Source organism: Diceros bicornis, chromosome 4 (genome assembly GCF_020826845.1).
Source record: "Diceros bicornis minor isolate mBicDic1 chromosome 4, mDicBic1.mat.cur, whole genome shotgun sequence".
NCBI classification, from domain to species: Eukaryota; Metazoa; Chordata; class Mammalia; order Perissodactyla; family Rhinocerotidae; genus Diceros; species Diceros bicornis.
In genome coordinates this window covers 58,922,054-58,939,020 of record NC_080743.1, presented here as the reverse complement: position 1 = coordinate 58,939,020, position 16,967 = coordinate 58,922,054, and the positions used below count along the sequence as shown (strand labels likewise).

General features: G+C 50.4%; 3 protein-coding genes across 5 annotated transcripts; all 3 read right to left on the bottom strand.

The window, feature by feature from the left end:
• Positions 1 to 3,844: 3,844 nt before the first annotated feature.
• On the bottom strand, positions 3,845 to 5,153 carry LENEP (lens epithelial protein). Its single transcript, XM_058539375.1, has 2 exons — positions 4,457 to 5,153; positions 3,845 to 4,373 (listed from the first exon to the last, which is right to left on the bottom strand). Exon 1 carries the CDS (start codon positions 4,693 to 4,695, stop codon positions 4,510 to 4,512), a length of 186 nt encoding a protein of 61 aa, XP_058395358.1. The 5' UTR covers positions 4,696 to 5,153; the 3' UTR covers positions 3,845 to 4,373; positions 4,457 to 4,509.
• A 51-nt stretch (positions 5,154 to 5,204) lies between these two features.
• On the bottom strand, positions 5,205 to 12,100 carry FLAD1 (flavin adenine dinucleotide synthetase 1). 3 transcript variants are annotated; one of them, XM_058539340.1, is made up of 8 exons: positions 11,247 to 12,100; positions 10,533 to 10,757; positions 8,341 to 9,085; positions 7,489 to 7,636; positions 6,913 to 7,011; positions 6,642 to 6,831; positions 5,537 to 5,610; positions 5,205 to 5,421 (listed from the first exon to the last, which is right to left on the bottom strand). In XM_058539340.1, exons 1-8 carry the CDS (start codon positions 11,292 to 11,294, stop codon positions 5,286 to 5,288), a joined length of 1,665 nt encoding a protein of 554 aa, XP_058395323.1. In that variant the 5' UTR covers positions 11,295 to 12,100; the 3' UTR covers positions 5,205 to 5,285. The 3 variants fall into 3 exon arrangements, with proteins under 3 accessions (XP_058395323.1, XP_058395325.1, XP_058395324.1); XM_058539342.1 differs by lacking the exon at positions 11,247 to 12,100 and adding an exon at positions 11,179 to 11,201; XM_058539341.1 differs by lacking the exon at positions 11,247 to 12,100 and adding an exon at positions 11,091 to 11,181.
• A 1,299-nt stretch (positions 12,101 to 13,399) lies between these two features.
• On the bottom strand, positions 13,400 to 16,844 carry CKS1B (CDC28 protein kinase regulatory subunit 1B). The gene is made up of 3 exons (XM_058539317.1): positions 16,725 to 16,844; positions 14,552 to 14,679; positions 13,400 to 13,911 (listed from the first exon to the last, which is right to left on the bottom strand). Exons 1-3 carry the CDS (start codon positions 16,781 to 16,783, stop codon positions 13,859 to 13,861), a joined length of 240 nt encoding a protein of 79 aa, XP_058395300.1. The 5' UTR covers positions 16,784 to 16,844; the 3' UTR covers positions 13,400 to 13,858.
• Between the last annotated feature and the right edge of the window lie 123 nt (positions 16,845 to 16,967).

Here is a 16,967-nt window from a genome sequence, read left to right as displayed (position 1 = left end):
GTGAGTGGGTCTGGGGGCCTGTTTTGGAATGTGGGGGGCTGAGCTGGAAGCGGAGCGTTAGCCTGTGCCAGGCGCCCACCTCTTCCCCGCTCCCCCCCTTCCCCGGGCTGCCTCCGCTTCCCTCGAAAAACCCGCCGCCCAGGAAACCGCTGGGGGCGCTCAGACCGCAGGCCCCCCGCCCGGCGCCCCCCGGCGCCCCCACAGCGACCGCCCAACCCACCTGAAGGGGCCGTGGCTGCCAGGGTTGCCCCCCTCCCGCCGACTCCCCCCACACCTGCGGGCGGCACTATTTATAACTCGGCGCCTATTCCGGGCCTCTGGGCGGGAGCCTGCTGCGGCGCAGCGCTAATCGTCGCCGGGATCTCTGCGCCCCCCAGGGCCGGGGTAGATAAATTTAGCCTCAGGAAGCTCGGGGGAACATTTTCCAAAACTCCACGTCCCAGAGAAGGCGAAACAGAGCCCCTCAGCCCTCAGCTTCCCTGCGGCCAGCCACCAGGCGGCGCAGGTTCCCGGCTCCTCGAACCCAGCTAGGGGTTCGGCTTGCTGCTTTAAAGCTGGAATAGGTAAAGAACTGAGGGTGCACGATGGAAGGGTACTGAGGGGCGGAGGTCAGAGGGGCCAGAGGAAGGCCAGAAGAATGCGTACGGCCCCGAAGCTGGCAAAGACTCTGGAGTAGGGAGTCTCAGCTGGGAGTAACTAAGAAAGGGGGTGAGGACTTCTGCCTTTTGAAGAGGAAATAACTCATATGCAAAAGAGATGCAAATAGGAACGCAAATAAGCGGCTTTGCCCTTAGGGGTCTGCGCTCCGGTGCCGGTGAAACGACTGCCACAGCTCCCTTTCCGCCCGCCTCTCAGGGTAGCTGGGAAAACGTGGGACCCTCCGAAGATCATTACTGTAATATCCAGTTTATTGCGCGCGGCTCCTCAGACCACTTCACCATGACCCCTCTCCTCCTGTGCCTTTCGCACACCATTGAGGGTCTTATATCCTACGAAATCAGCTGGGTCTCCTGGATATCAGGCCGCTCCTCCTCCTCCTGCCGTCGTACTTGGGGGTCACTTCCAGCTCCGCCTTTACTCCTTCCCCATTTTACCCCGCCCATTCCCCTACCCCTTGTGGCCACTAGAGGGCCCCGGAGTACCGAGGGGTAGATGAGCTCTTACCCATCTTTGCACTCTGCTCCCCTTTACCGCTCCCCATGCCCCCCCACTCCAGTGAGTTCCTGAAAGAAGAGTTTGGACACTCAAAACCTGAGCTTGCTCTAGTTGGGAAGAGAACATCGCAGGGAAGCTGCCACATCTCTTTTTCCCTTCTAGAGGAGTGGGGTGGTGTAGACCAGGGAACCATCTCCTGGCCTGTTGTGGATGGGGTTAAAAGGACATAGCTGGGGCCCCCAGATGAGCGGGGGCAAACAAGAACAAGGGGAGCTTAGGGTTGAGGTGGAAGTGAGAAAGCATGGAGTGGGTGCAGAATGGGGGTGGTAGTCCCCTCCACACTTCTGCTTGAACTGGCCCTGCAGCTCAGGCCACTTAGGCCACCATCCCAAGCACCAGTTCAGAAGATGAAGGCTGGCTAATTGAGAGAAGCCCTGCATTTGAGATGAGAAAATCTGGGTTCACTAAATGACTGTCCTACTGCAGTGTGCTGTGGTTATGACTTTGGATGGGTCACTTTGCCTCTCTGGGCCTGTTTCCTTCACCTTAACATGGGATAATTACCCTTGTCCTGCCTACTTTCAAAGTGGATTTTGTAAGGCTCAAAACACTTTGTATTGTGAAAAGTGCTCTCAGAATGGTGTCTGAGGTTTTTGTTACTCTCCCCTTCCCTCTCCTCAGTCTTTCCACTTTCAGGGCTCTCTTTCCAGCTCTGACATTCTCCTTGGGCCACTGACAGCCTCTACTCCTCTCCCTCCTTCAGCTCCCCACCACCTGTCCCACAACAGGCCACAGCCCTGGGCCCTGCCTTCCTCCACCTACCACTTCCGCAGTGGTCTTTGCCAGACATCCCCTCCCCTGGCACAGGCCCTTGTGCTCAGAACTCTCAGACTACAGGATCCATCTCCAGGCACTGCCCCAGCTTGGCAGGAGTGGGGCCTAAGAAAGGAAAAGGAGGCAGAAGGCCAGAGCTTGAGTCAGGGAAGGGCTGGAGCTGGCCAAGCAGGGTATAGGCTGTGAGGGCGAGAGAGGAGCCCCAAATTCAGATGGGAAGGTGAATTCTGTGTCTGCCTCCACCACTAACCTCTCTCTGGTTGGATTTAGGATCTTGCTCCTTCTCCCTGCTGTGTCCTGGGGCGAGGGTGGGGTAAGGGCGGGGCAAGGGACCAGGCAAGAGCACTGACTTGCATTTTGTGCCTCAAGATGGGTGCCGAGCTGCCAGGGAGAAGAAATAATCTTGAGTTGGAGCACTATAGAATACTGTACTGCCGTGAAAAAGAATGGGCAGGCTCTAAATGTACTGATGTGGAATCCTGTACAAGGTATATTAAGGGAAAAGAGCAAGGTGCAGAACAGTGTGTAGAGTATGTTATCGACCAGAAGAATAAGTATATGCAAAACCCAGCCACCCCTTACCATTGCTATTGCTGTGAGCCTGCTCTGAGCCACTAACGTGTCTGGCCCGGATTGTGTCCGTTGCCTCCTAACAGGTCTCTCCTATTCTACCCTGGCTCCCCTAAGGTCTATTCTCAACCCAATACAGTGCGCCTTTTAAATAAAAAGTCAGCTCATGCTCAGCACCCTGCAATAGTTCCTCATTTCACTCAGCATAAAAGCTCAAGTTCTTACCATGGCTTACTAGGCTCTCCATGACCTGCCCCCACTCCCATCCCCAGCTTCACTTTTTCTTTTTTCCATTGCACCTATCACCTAATAGCATCTATATACTTATTTTTTTATGTTGATATTTTATTTTCTTTCTCCACCCACCAGAAAGTAAGCTCCACGAGTACAGGGATCTATTTTGTTCGCTGTTGTCTTCAAAGCACCCAGATTGGCATACAGTAGGTGCTCAATAATATTTATTAAATTAATGAATGAATGAAGATGCAGTATATGCATAGACTATCTCTGGAATGCTCTCCAAGAAATTGGTAACCATAGTTACCTCCAGGGATGAGAGCTGGGGGATTGGGGGAGAGGTGTGGGAGGGAGACTTACTTTTTACTATCAGGAGTATTTAGGCATAGATTACCTTTACAAAGAAAAATAAAAAAAGCCCAGAGAAAAAAGAGTTAACTAAGAAGAAGGCTGAGGAAGAGCTTGTCCCTGGGAGTGGGGAGAGGGCTCCACATACCATCTCCAGGCCAGTGCCCCAGGAGAGAAAGAGGGGGGACAATAACTGGGCCCCAAGAGGGGCAGGCAATGCTGGGTAGAGAACCCGGGGCCACTTTGAACAAGCCCTGTGGCTGGCTCTGAGGTTGTGGGGGGCTGTGAATGGGCACTTCAGTAAGCGTGAGTGAGATGATGTAAATGGCTGATGTGTACCTACCACTGGGAGTAATTCGGGGAAAGCAAGTGTTGGTGGCTGCCAAGGGGAACTGAAGAGTCAATTCTGCTCATTCTGGCTGTTTCTGTCCTGTGTACTCTGATAAGCCTGAGGGACCTGTGTGGCCACACAGGTGCCATCCTCTTGCAGCTTTTGTGTGAGCTGGAGGAGCAGGGCTTTACTTCCTCCTTGAGCTGGGGACTAGCATTAGCCCAGGGCCTCCCTCAAGATCCTCAGAGGGAAGGAGCTGGCCAGACCAGGTCTTCTATTTGGGTTCCTATCCTAATGTGCAGGGCCTCACAGAAGAAGACCCCACCCAAGCTGGAACCCTCCCTATCCACAAGGTGGGAGGAACCTGGCCTTTCCAACTCCACCCTCCACACCCAGGCACCAGTGAGTCAAGAAACCTGGCTTTCAGTCTTAGTTCTATCCAGGACAACCTCCTTCCCTCCCTGGTCTACACCCTGGGTCCAAGACCCTTCTAGTGCTTTTTCTTATTCCCATTTAAACATTTAGAACTTTTGGCCTTAAGATCTATTTATTATATATATAGTTCAGTGATTCTCAAATGGAGATATTAGGGAGCAGCCCATTCCTGGCACTAAGAGGGTATGGTAAGATCAACCATCTGGGCTGGTGGGCTCACTGTGCCAGGCTTGGAGGAGTGCCAGATCCTGCTGCAGTCTTATTGGGGTCCTAGCCAGCAGACCAAGCTCTTGCACACCAGAGGGCCGCCAGAGGTGGAGGCTGGGAATGGAGGCCCAGAGACGAAGCTGGTCTGACAGATGGCACAAACTCAAAGCAGGATCCACACTTCAGTCCGTGTTTGTGGCCCATCCTTTGTCAAGCACAGCTGGCTGCAGGAGTCTTGATGGGGTTGGGCTGGGCACTAAAGAAGAGAATGGGAAGCTGAGAGGCAGGTTCTGCCACAGAAGCTGCAGCCGTACCTCCTGTTTGCCCTACCCTGCCCACCTGAGAGAAGCCAGCCATGTTGCTGGTGGGGAGGAGGGAGTTCCCTGCCGCCATTAATCCAGCAGCTCCTTGATACACCAGCAGCAGAGGAGGATGTAGGCGACTTCCTTCAGGGTCTGCCGCAGGCCCTCCCACCCTATGTTCATCTTCATGACGGGCACCCGGAGCCCAGTGTCTCGAAGCGCCCCTCCGAGGGAGAAGGGTAGGGCCTGGGCTAGGGGCTGTGTCCGGGGCTGCATGTGGGCAGCAGCTCTGAAGAAGAGTATGGAAGCCGCTTCTCGTGCCTTTTATCAACATTGTCCCCACCCCCCTCAGACCTCATGACTACAGGGACAAAGGCCCCTGGGTCTACCACAGGGAAGATTCTGGGCCTGAGAATGGGCTGAGTCAGCCCCTATGCACAGGGATGGAGGGGTGGGGTTAGTAGGAGGGCCTGGCCACTCCATCTTTCATCCTCCACAGCCAGGCCAGCTCAGCTTCCCTTTTGCCAGCCTGGGCCTCGAAACCTCAGGTGCCTTGTCTTTCCCTCAGTGGTTGGCACAACTCCCTGCTCCTGCCCTCTGGTGGGCTCCTGCCGAGGCTGGCATTCAGAATCATCAATGAGAGTTCCTTTCCAGCCTGTTCTGCTGCACTGCCCACCCCTGCATCTGGACCCCTTAGAGTGAGCACAGCTGGCTCTGCCAGCAGGGCCTGGCCCACTTATGCTTCTCCCACCCCCTGGAGCAGGAAGACAGCCAGAGCAACAGGCACACGAGAGGCACAGTTTATTGACAGGTTACATCCTAGGACAGCCTCCTTCCCTCCCTCTGGGAGCAGGCAGGAGTAGGGGTCATGTGCGGGACATCCGTTCCTCGTCTTCGTTCTCAAGTAGGTAGGCTGGACGGTAGGTGGGCTGTCCTCCTGGGCTCAGGCACTTCAGGGCCGGGTTCCGCACCGTGTTCTCCCGGCTCCCCAGTGATGTGTAGCTGGAACCGAGAGCATGGAGGGCAATCGTGGGGTGGGGTTGGCTCTCCCGGTGGCTCTCCCTGTCCCAGCACCCTTACATCTTCCCTACCCATTCTCTTCCTCCAACACCCTTACCCTCGGTCGTACAGGATACAGTATGGGACAAACAGTTGACGCAGAAAGTCCCAGATGTCTCTGTAGGTCCAGTCCTGGGAAGGCAGAGAGTCAGAGAAGAGTCACGAATACTCCCCTCTCCCACACCTTCCCCCTGCTGCCTGGGAAGGGGCCTATCTGGGCTCTTCTGCTCCCGTGGCCTCTGAGGGAGGGCCTGCTATCTGATTCTCTGGTACATCCTGCTCTGTGTAGGCCAAGCAATGAGAAAGAGAAAGCCTTCATCCTGTCCCCTCTCTGTTCCCAATCCACCCTCCACTGGCGCCTAAGCTCCAGGAGGACAGGGAGGGGCTGTGTCTGTGTAAGCCCATGCTGTCCAGTAGAACTTTCTGTGATGGTGGAAATGTTCTATATCTGTGCCTTCTGACATGGTGGTCACTTGAAATGTGGTTAGTGAAATTGAAGTGCTGACTTTTGAATTGTATTTAATTTTTAAAATTGAGATATAATTCACATGCCATAAAATTCAACCTTTTAAAGTATACAAATTCAGTGCTTTTCGAGTAGTCTGTATTTCATTTTAATTAATTACAATTTGAGTATAAATAAATGGCTAGTGGCTACCGTATTGGACGGCACAGTCTAAGTCATTGTTCTGTCCATAGTAGAAGGCACAATGCCTGCTGTTGAATTAGTGCTCGATAAATATTCAGTCAAAAGGCTGAATGAGCCAGCCCCGATGGCCTAGTGGTTAAACTTGGGTGCGCTCCACTTCGGCGGCCCGGATTTGGTTCCCGGGCATGGAACCACACCACTCGTCTGTCTGTCAGTAGCCATGCTGCAGCTCACACAGAAGAACTAGAAAGACCTACAACTAGAATATACAACTATGTACTGGGGCTTTGGGGAGAAAAAAAAGAAAGGAAGGTTGGCAACAGATGTTAGCTTAGGGTGACTCTTTCCCAGCAAAAAAAAAAAAAGGCTGAATGAACAAACAGCACAGCCTCCCTTGGATGCTGGGGCCCCTTCATCCAAGTCCCAGGCTCCAACCTCCCCACCTGGGGGAGCCAGGTTGCAGTGACTGATAGGGGACATGAGACTAAAGGCGATAAATCCTATTCCCCATTACCAGCAGTGGGTTGATGCGCATGAAGGAAGGCCAGCCTGGGTCAGTGGGGCTGAAGGGGTGGAGGCTGCAGGAGTAGGGGTCGGTGCGGCGGGTGCCCATCAGGACGGCCTCCACCTGGGGGTGCCGTGTTTGCACATCACTAAGGGCCTGCTTCATGTCACCTTCAGCCTCTAGCACCCGCAGACTGTACCTGAGGAAGGACGAGGGGTGGGGGTCAGAAGTAGGCCCTGCCAAGTCCCTCTTGGAGCCCAAACCTCCAGGCCCCTAGTACCTCTTGATGGTGTCCTGTAGAAACTGCTCCAGCTCAGGGAAAGGGGAGATGCTGCGGATATACAGGATCTGGAGGGGTTCTTGAGCATCAGGGCATTTCCTGGGCAGGGGGAAGTATCCACAGGCTTGCGAGCATGGGCAGGGAAATGCTCTCCAGAGAGCTTGCACTATTCTCTTTGGCCCCTGGGATGAACACCCTCCCCTTTTCCCCTTTCCCTGTCCTTCCCATGCATCAGAACCCACTTCCTCTGGGAAGCCCTCTCTGATCTCTCACCTCTCAAATCTGGAGCACACATCCCTGTTTCAGGTACGTAAATCTCACCTCCCCAACAGGTCCAACAGGACTGTGACCTCCCTGTGGTCAGGGATGGTGGCTTGCACATCCACAACCAAGGTCAGGCATGTGTCAGATATTCAAATAAATATGGTAGGGAAATAGAACAAGAGATCACTATGGCTACCTCCCACCCAAAACCCACCCAGACACCCCCTTTCTTCCCTGTTTCATAGGATGGGGAACTAGGGAATGGGGCAGATCAGGTGTCTCTGACGTCTTGCCTCCAGGGGGTAGGCTCACCTCTGCACAGCTGCATGGAAGAGGTGTAGGAGGGCGGTGCAGTCCTTGCCCCCATTGAAGCCCACACAGAGCTGGGGGAGGCTGTACCGAGCCAGGGCAGTCTCGATGGTCTGCAGGGCACCTGCCACCTTTCTCCCCAGAGAAGACCCTGCCAGGCAGGCAGGGAAGAGGGCATTAGATAGACACATATGGCCATCAAAAGGCAGTGGGGGCCACGTTGCCCTTGCTTAAAACCCTTCAATATCTTCCCAGTGTTCCTAGGATAAGTCCAGAGTCCTTCATGCTGCTCACTAGGTCCTGCAGAGTCTGCCCCTTGCCTGCCATTCAGCCACACCTCACCTCACTCTTCACCTCAGCGTCCTCTGAGTATCCTGATTTCTTTCCACTCCCCTAAACCTCATGCTGCTTCCTTCCAGAACCTCTCTCATACTATTTGCTCGTGTCCACCTCCTGCTCTGACCAAATCCTCCTTATCACTCAGCTTGTATGTCACTTGCCCAGAGAAGCCTTCTCTGACCCCAGATCAAGGCTGATCTCCCTGCTGGGGAGTCCCCCTCATCACTGACATCTCCTGGGTCATTACCTGTTTCATGTCTGCTTCTCCTGTTAAACTACTGGTCCATGGAGTAGGGCATACTTCTGTCCTGTTGAGCTATATCCCCAACACCCAGCACAGTGCTGGTCAAAGTAGGTACTCAATCAATATTTATTGGATGAATGAATGAATCAACTGTAGCTATCTTCTACCTTCTCCTGGATTTGCGGGAAGCCTCCAACAGCCTCTGCATTCCTGAAACCTAGGGTGGCACCAATGGTCTGGTACATGCTGCCCTTCCCCCAGGAGGCCCCTACCTGACTTGGTGAGTTTGTACACGGCCTCACTGGCCTGCTCCACGGCGTTGGGTATGTAGGGGACCAACGATCCCTGGGGCAGACGGGCAGTCAGGTAGGCCAGGCATTCCTCTAGGGGCCCTTCTTCCTCTGAGTCCAGCGTCACCTTCACCTGATAGTAGTTGCTGCCCCAGTCAGGGTAGGAACCCAGGCCAAGCCTGCGCCCAAAGTGCGCCTGGGCCTCAGCCAGGATGGGGGCAATAGAGGCCTCGTTAGCTGCCACATACAGCTCCCGCAAGTGGAAGCGAACAGCTGTGTTTTGGAACAGTCCCTTCAGCCCCTCCAGCACCCGCCGCAGCAGCTCTGGAATGCCTGGGAAGAGGTAGACGTTTCGGACGGAGACCAGTGGGAATTGGAAGGGGCAGCCAGTGCAAGGATCGGTGCCGTAATGCAGGCGGGCAGAGGAGGGCACTATTGACAGCTTCTCCCAGCCCTCCCCTCCTAGGGCTTTGATGGCCGCTTCCAGCTCAGGGTGTGGCTTGAGCTCATCCCCAAAGGCCTGTGCTACTGCCTCAAAGGTCACATCATCATGAGTGGGGCCGATGCCCCCTGCCGTGAGGACATGGGTGAAGCGGCTGGAGAACGAGGTGATCTCAGCAGCAATGGTGGCTACCTCATCGGGTACAACAGAGACTCGGCACACCTGGACCCCCAGGGAGCGCAGTGTCCGGCACAGAAAGTAGGTGTTGGTGTCCTGAGTGTGTCCCTGGGAGATTGGGGATGGGGAGGAGGAGAGTGTCAATGCTGTGGGGATGAAGGGAAAGGGGGCAGAGGTGATAGCTGCATCTGCCTGATGATGGGGCACTCTGCTTTTTGGGGGACACCACCTCAGGCTGCCAAGAAGCCTGGACTGGGCACAAGAGTGGGAAAACCCATGTGAATGGGGTCAGGGATAACGTGATCCACCTTGAGTCTCCTTCTCTGCACTCTGACCTTGACCTCATCTATGCTTATAGATTCAATTATCAATTCTATGTGGACAACCGGCCATTTCCTCACAAACCCTGACAGTTTCAGTTCCCTGGCTCCAGGTGCTTATTGGGTATCTTCACCCTCTCTTGTGGCTGTTGTCACTTTGGTCAATGGCATCCCCTAGACACTGTCCATAGCCAGTCAGGCCCTTCATGCTATCAACTCTACTTCTGAAATGTCTCCTCATCTGCTCTCTTCTCTCTGTCCCTACTGGCACTAAGCAGGACCTTGGCACCTTTCACCTGGACAGTGGCGACAGCCCCCTGGCCAGACTCCCAGCCTCCAGCCACAGTGCTCTGCCCTGTGCCTCCTGAAAAACCGTCCTAATGTGTCATTGTGATTGCATCACTCTTGGCCTCAAAAGCCATTTGTTGTTTCCAACCATATACAGAATAAAGTTCAAATTCCCTTCAGAATATTTGAGGCTGTCTGTCTATGGTGTGTATCCAATCTTCTTTTCCAGCCCCATCTTCTACTTCTTTACAGAGAGCTTAATGGTTAAGGGTTACTCTGGAATAAGAGAGAATCGGGTTGGAATCCCATCTACCACTCCTAGCTGTGTAATCTTGGGCAAGGTTCTCAACCTCTTTAAGCCTCAGTCTCATAATCTATTAGCTGAGATTTATAATAAAAGTACCAACGTCCTGGGGTTGTGAAGATTACTAAAATCACATATGTTATGTAATAAGCATACTGCCAAGCCTTAGTAAGCACTCAAAAAATAGGGGTCAATATTACAAACTGACCTTTACAAATGATGCCTACCATGACTTCTAGTTAGAATTCCATGATCATTCAGAAGGGATTTCTCCCTTCTAGTACTTTCCTTCTACCTCACTTATCCACGCTGCTGAGTGCCTTGAATCATTTTCTAAATAGGCTGGCTATAATTCTTAAGTAATACATGCACCTGTACCTCCTTTACACGCTAGACTCTGTCATTTCTGTAAAACCCCTCTTCCCCCTACCATACTGCTTGGCAAATTGTAGGGAATTTGCTAAAAGTTTTTCAACAGAGTAATTGAAAGAATGAGGGTCACTTTTCTGCCAATATATTGGACTCACTCTAGGACCCTATGTGCAGCTCCCACCCTGGTTCACCTTCCCTCAACAGAACGTGGAGCAGGCTCTTAAGGACAGGAGAACGTCCCGCCCTCCCCCCTCTTCTGTCCCAGACACACCTTGAGGATCTCATCTCCAACAATGATGATGCCCGCCGTCACGCTGCGCCCTGGGGGAGGTTCGGAGGCCCTAGATGCCATGGTCCTAACTTCTCTGCCCCTCTGCAAGGCCCTCCAGTAGCCACCCAGGCCCCCAAACAGGGGTCGCAAGCACGGGGATCCCGCCAGGTCTACACGGCACTGGGGGCCATAGCCCGGGAACAGCGGGTCCGGGGTGGAGAGAACCTGGAGGAGCCAGAAGGACAATGGGGGAGAGCAGCCGTGCGTGTTCTTCCTTAGAGGAACACCCTTTCAGGGTTTTCCTAACCAGACCCTTGAAAAGCGATTCCTTTATCCATGCCTCTTTAATAAACGTGTTCTCAAACCCCAGCCCATGCCTCTTTAAATGTCCTCTAAGCTTGGCTCTAGTCTCTTTAAAATGTCCTGCTCTCTGGAGTACCTACCACTTTAAATATCTTCTGCCCGCGCACTCGGCTCCTCTAGCGTCTGCTCTATCTTGGACATCTGCACCTTTAAATATCTTCTCTCTTTGGGGCACCTGTCCCTTTAAACGTCTACCTTGTCCTGGGCTTTGGTCCTTTTAAATACGTTCCCTCCTTCCACCCCGGACCAGAATTCAGTTCCCTTCTTCAGCAGGCTTCCGCACCCTTTCTAGCCCGGAATCCCGTCTCTTCCCAGCACGCTTCAGACTACTCAGCTCTTCCAGGTTCTCACCTGCCTCTTCTGCCCCTCCACCCGTCTCTCTCTCTCCGCTCTCCTCATGTCCCGAGACAGCTTCCGTACTCAGGGTCCCGCCTTAGGCTCACACCTACTTCACTTTAATTGGTCTTATTGGCTGTCGCTCAGACAACCTCCAAGGGCCCATTGGTGTAGTCCACTGCCACTCGTGAGCTGTAGCCAGAGAGCGGGAGAAGGTTCTGGGTTGTTATTGGCGACAACCACGTGGTCACCCCGCACCCGGAAATGCGGGGGTGGGGCTTATCGTCTCTCAGGGCCGAACCTACAGGTTTTGGGGTGGGAAAGGAGCTGTGGTTGGAGATGCTCCAAGGACTTTGGGGTGCTCTCTTCTGGTGCTGGAAGTAAAGGGGAGACTTGACTGTAACCTCCGTCCTGTATTCAAATTCTTGGCATGCATATGCTGTCTGTTTTCATTAACCATGACTCTAATTCTAGGCCAAGTGGTCGGGGCTGGTACTGGTGTCAGAAAGGATTTTATATTGTAACAGATGGAAGTTGGAAGGACACCAAGAATAATTGTCAGCATTGCCTGTGAGATAGGAAGATCCTGGAGGTGAGCTTTTAGTGTGTGGAACTTTCATTTCTTTATTATAAACGATAAAGCTAATTACTTAACCCTCTTTGACAAGAAAAAGTCTTCCCCCACCTTGCTCCAGATGATACTTAAACATCACCTTTCTCAATTATTGGTCATATAGGTACAAGTGAGGGCAGAGACTAGGGAGTGCCAGGTGTCCACCTGGGATTCTCACATCATCCTAGCTTACTCTCAGTTGCCTTTGGTCTAAAAATGCTTCTTGAACCTTAATGTTCATACTAATCATCTGGGAACTTTTTTTTTTTTTAATTTTATTTATTTATTTCCCCCAACGCCCCAGTAGATAGTTGTATGTCATAGCTGCACATCCTTCTAGTTGCTGTATGTGGGACGCAGCCTCAGCATGGCGGGAGAAGTGGTGTGTCGGTGCGCGACCGGGATCCAAACCCCGGCCGCCAGCAGCGGAGCGCACACACTTAACTGCTAAGCCATGGGGCCGGCCCTCATCTGGGAACTTTTTAAATATGCTGATTAAATCTCCCGGATTCAGGTTTGGGTGGGGTCAGAGATCTGCATTTAACCAGCTCTCATGTCACGTTGATGCTTCTGGTCTGAGACTGTTTTCTGTGGTAAAGGTCTACAATTCATTCATCATTTGGAGGACTGCTGAACCACAACTGGCCTCATTTCACTCTTCTCAGTATCCTCTGAAATGATGCCCATTTTACAGATTGGCAGCAGGCTTAGAAAGGTGAAGGGATGCCAGACAACTGCCACAAAACACTAAAGTGAATGCTAGAGCCAGGCTTCTAGACCATTCTTTCTCAATAAGCCTTGTTTTTTTTCAATTAAAAGAAGCTCAGGTCTAAAAAAAGTCTCATTTGCCTAATGACATAAGTCATATGCTCCATTATCTTTATTAGTAGTAATGGTGATATTTGACCCCCCCCCCCAACATCAGCTCTGGTCCAATCCTTTACCAGTGGTTCTCAAGCTTGAGTGTGCACCAGAAGCGCCTGGAGAGCTTGTTAAAATGTCGCTGAGCCCAACCCTCAGCATTTCTGATTCAGTTAAGTCAAGGGTGGAGCCCAAGAATATGCATTTCTAATGAGTTTCCAGGTGATGTTGATGCTTCCAGTTCAGGGACCACACTTTACTACTGCTCTAGGAATACAATGGATGGAAGACGGAGAAGGGGGGAGATTAATCTCCCTTACTTAGTACTACTGTTATTTTTAAAATTAGAGGGTACAGCCTCTTCCCCTTACATTCGTATGCCCTTCAAATGTCGGGACTATGTTAAAGGCAGCATCCCTGACTGTAGGAAACCGTTCATTTGTTTTGATGAGATGATGTTGTCCCTATATAACCTCTATCTTAGGCCGGTAGTTAGAGTGTAATATATTTCAGTAGCAATTTGACAGCAAGTCTGCTTAAAGTAGATTAAAAACCAGTTAGTAGAATGTTGAAATAAACCTCATATCAGCAAGAGCTGAGCTTCATTATCTAACTGAAGAGGGCAGATAATTAGAATCATGATATTGAATGTGATGCTCACCCTGAGACGGGGGAAAAACCTTTACAATTAGGATTATAAAAACTTCCTCTTTAATCAAGGCTTTAAATGGAACAGAATTCTTGAATAAAATGGAAAGTTTCCAATACATTGAAACAAATCACCATACATAGAACACCTGGCAGAAAAAAAAACAAAACAGCAAGTTTACACAATCCCTGTAACAGCCATGGTCTTATTCTCAGATGCTTCCTCCATCAACCAAGTGTGTTCTGCTGGATACAGAGCTCACATGGCTTCTGGGGTCACACTCAGCTGAGGCTGTAGCCCAAAAAGCATTCATCTGGCTGGGCCGTGGTACTGTTGGCTCTGCTCAAGAAGCAAAGCAGTCACCAGCACATTCAAACAGTGTATTGAACATCCTTGAAATATCAAAGTGAGAAACAAGAAGGCAACATAATAATGTTATCAGAAAGATGTTAGCAAGTGAGGACAGCTGTGTAAAGCTTGAGGCTGAAAAGCAGCTCGCCAGCTTCATTTCTTTGGCTTCTTCGGGAGCGGCCGCCGGAACAGCAAGATGTGAGGTTCTGAAAGAGTGAGTGGAATCTCAGAGACAAGCTCACATCATTCTATGCACAACCTACAGTGTATCCCACTCCCACCTCCCAGCTATCACCCACTCAGATCTTTCTAACTAAATTAAGATTTAAGCATATGGCCTTAGAAGCAGACCCAGCAGCCTGGCCTGTCTGCCAAGTACAGAATTGTTAATATCAGCTCTTTTGCTATGTTTGTCCAGCCCCGGGGTGTCCTTTATTAGTTTTGCCTGGCAGCTTAGTGTCTGGTGTCTTATCAATAAATATACTTTCCTTGGCTTATTTTGGAACACATCCAAGAATTTGCTTTCTGATGGAGAATGAAGCAGGAGCCATAACCTCTACCAGGGTATATGTGGCCTTAAAAAAAAAAAAAAAAAAAAAAGAGTACCCTCTAACTGAATTAGAGATTAAAGGAGGTTTTTCAGTGACAGGTTGTCTCTGAACTTTGCAGATACTTCACTCTTATTCTTATTTTTGGTCACTCCAGTTTTTCTAGCTGGCTGATGGGGTAAGGAACCAGGAAACCACCCTCCCCTTCCCACTATTCCTTTGGGTTATGCGATCTTATCATCCCTTCATTCTCTCAGTGAAGCAGTCCTACATGTTTGCTTTCAGCCTTTGCACTGACCTGGTTCATGGATCATATAATGAACCCATCCCTGACTCTGTTGAACGCCCAGATTCCTCCATTCCGATTCCGACATCAAATGGGTTTTAGGGACCAGCTTGGCTATGTCCTTGGGCAACATGACATGCCTGTAATAGAAACATGGGAAGGTGGGGAAATTGTGTCAGTACTGGGTACAGTCTGTTAGACAAGGGCCTGCATACAAAGCCAAGAGGGGAAAGAAAAGAGAAACCGGTTTCTGATGGCAAAGAGTTTATATAATCTTATTGTGGGGTAGAGGCAGCTAGAAGTAAAGGCCAAGTTATGTAAATCCTCACAAAAGTATATTAACAAGTACAACCTAATGAATAACCCAAGTGAACAAGCACCTGAGTTCCAGGCATGTTGATACACTGCCTCTGCCTTCTCAGGGCTTACAGTCTTCCAGTTGATTACCCTAAAACAATATAATGGGAGCCCCACAGCACACACACTATTAATTATTAAAGGTGGTTTGGAACAGGATTGGTAAGGAGGGGAGAGAGGTGATTTTGTGGACAAGAAAGGCCTATTATGGAGTGCTGTGTGGAACAGCCATCACAAAGGATGAAACACAAATGTCTTATCCTTTAAAATATATCCTGAATCTCATTTTCCTAACTCTGAAGGGATGTGCCATGAGACGTCTTTTGGGAAACTCCATGTTCCCCCAACCAAGATAAGTCTTCTTTCATGGCAAAGAAATTATTACCCTGACTTCAATCAGGCTAACCCAGATCAACTTCATCACGCTCAGTGAAAATTTACTAAATGCACTCTCTGTGCTAGTAACAGACATTTTTCCAAAGAGATAATTCTAGTCTAAATGTCTGAAAATAGCTTATATTCTAACAAGCCCCTGGCACAAAGTTTGGCTTCAATACCTAATTAGACCAAGGGGAAAAAAAAAACAAAACAGAAAACAACTTTCTTAAGCCAAAATACCACTGCCAAGACTTACATCTTCCAGAGGATCAAACTAGTGACTTCTCCCTAGTCCTGCAAAGATGTTATAGGCAGTTTTAGTTAGCTTAGCTCAGATGTAGAGGAAAACAGCTGAGGAAGACAGTTAACTGGATCCAAGCAGAGCCTGGGGTCTTTTCCCAAGGACCTGGCATAAAGATGGTTATGTATCTGTCAGCACACACCGAGTTCTCCCTGCATTATGTTGGAGAAGAAACACAAGAAAAGCAATTTCCATTCTATGTTCTTCAGTTGAGAAGATACAAACTAGGAAGTTGTTTAAAGTATTACACCTAATACAGGTTAGTGGAATGACAACATTTCTAGAATTTTTGTCTTCTCTAATTTTCCAATCTAGAATTATGGATTTAGGATTTATCAAATGCAAACTCCATAGGGATTCCTTTCTTCACCATCCTTGGCCAAGTCCTATCTCTACCATAGGTGCTCCCATCTCTATCATACCAATTATCACTTTTTTCTGAAGTCTGTCAGTATTTCACAGATTTGTAGGTTTGTTGAAAGCAGAGACCATGGCTTACCCTTGCACTTTAGCAGAACACCTGAAACCTATAAGCACTCCATAATTGTTTCCTAAATAGATGCCCTTCAAATATTTGAAGGGCATGTATTAGGTTCATGTTAAGTCTTTTTTCAATGTTCCTGGCCAGTTTTATTCCACTCCAATTCCTCCAAGCTCCTTTCCTAAAACAAGCCAGACAACTACGTCCCTTTTCCATGAATTAATGAGCAGCACTCAGGCTCTCTCAGAACTCCCCTCGCATTGAAGACGCGAGGAAAATTCGAGCTCCGCCTTTGCCACCTTTTCCCAGTAGGCTCTAAGGTTCTATGGTGTTGCCGTGATACGAGCAGTCAGGGCAAGTTCAACTTGCTCAATAAAGTTGAAGGTTCCAGAAACCCGCAAAGGTGAAGGTGGTCAGCAAGCTAACACTCTAACCACGCCCACCTACACCTCCTCCCAACAGGGTCGACTCCAAATTCACTACCACTTTGTTTCTTTTACAATCACCGCCCACCCTTCGCGCATGCGCCTTACGCTCTCAACTATCACGCCCGTCCCGTTAACCTCCGCGCATGCGCCGATTCTGTCGCTTCAGTCCCTGTTACTAACTCCTTGGGTCCTCATTTGTCAAAACTCACGACCTCGTTATGGCCCCCCGCCAGCACTAACCGGTATTCGAACTCCTCGTCGTCGTATTTGTCCGAATAGTAAATTTGTTTGTGCGACATGATCACTCTGCCTGAAGACCGCCAGCTCCGCGCCGCCAACCTCCAAACAACTCCCAGCAGCACGCGCTCCCACCCTCCTTGGCCTCGCTTTCAAACACGCCGCTCGCGCTTCCTATTGGCCCCTTTGGCTTAAGGCGGGACAAGTCCACCTTCAAGCCTCCGATTGGCTTGGATTTGCTTCTCC

Excerpts from the sequence above, each read along its gene's own strand:
- LENEP (XM_058539375.1), bottom strand. The coding sequence starts at position 4,695 with ATGCAGCCCCGGACACAGCCCCTAGCCCAGGCCCTACCCTTCTCCCTC.
- FLAD1 (XM_058539340.1), bottom strand. The coding sequence starts at position 11,294 with ATGAGGAGAGCGGAGAGAGAGAGACGGGTGGAGGGGCAGAAGAGGCAG. Across the intron at positions 10,758-11,246 it reads TGGAGGGGCAGAAGAGGCAG|GTTCTCTCCACCCCGGACCC; the intron begins GTGAGAACCTGG and ends TGGCTCCTCCAG. Across the intron at positions 6,832-6,912 it reads CTACAGGACACCATCAAGAG|GTACAGTCTGCGGGTGCTAG; the intron begins GTACTAGGGGCC and ends GTCCTTCCTCAG.
- CKS1B (XM_058539317.1), bottom strand. The coding sequence starts at position 16,783 with ATGTCGCACAAACAAATTTACTATTCGGACAAATACGACGACGAGGAG. Across the intron at positions 14,680-16,724 it reads GACGAGGAGTTCGAATACCG|GCATGTCATGTTGCCCAAGG; the intron begins GTTAGTGCTGGC and ends TTTCTATTACAG. Across the intron at positions 13,912-14,551 it reads TTATATGATCCATGAACCAG|AACCTCACATCTTGCTGTTC; the intron begins GTCAGTGCAAAG and ends TCACTCTTTCAG.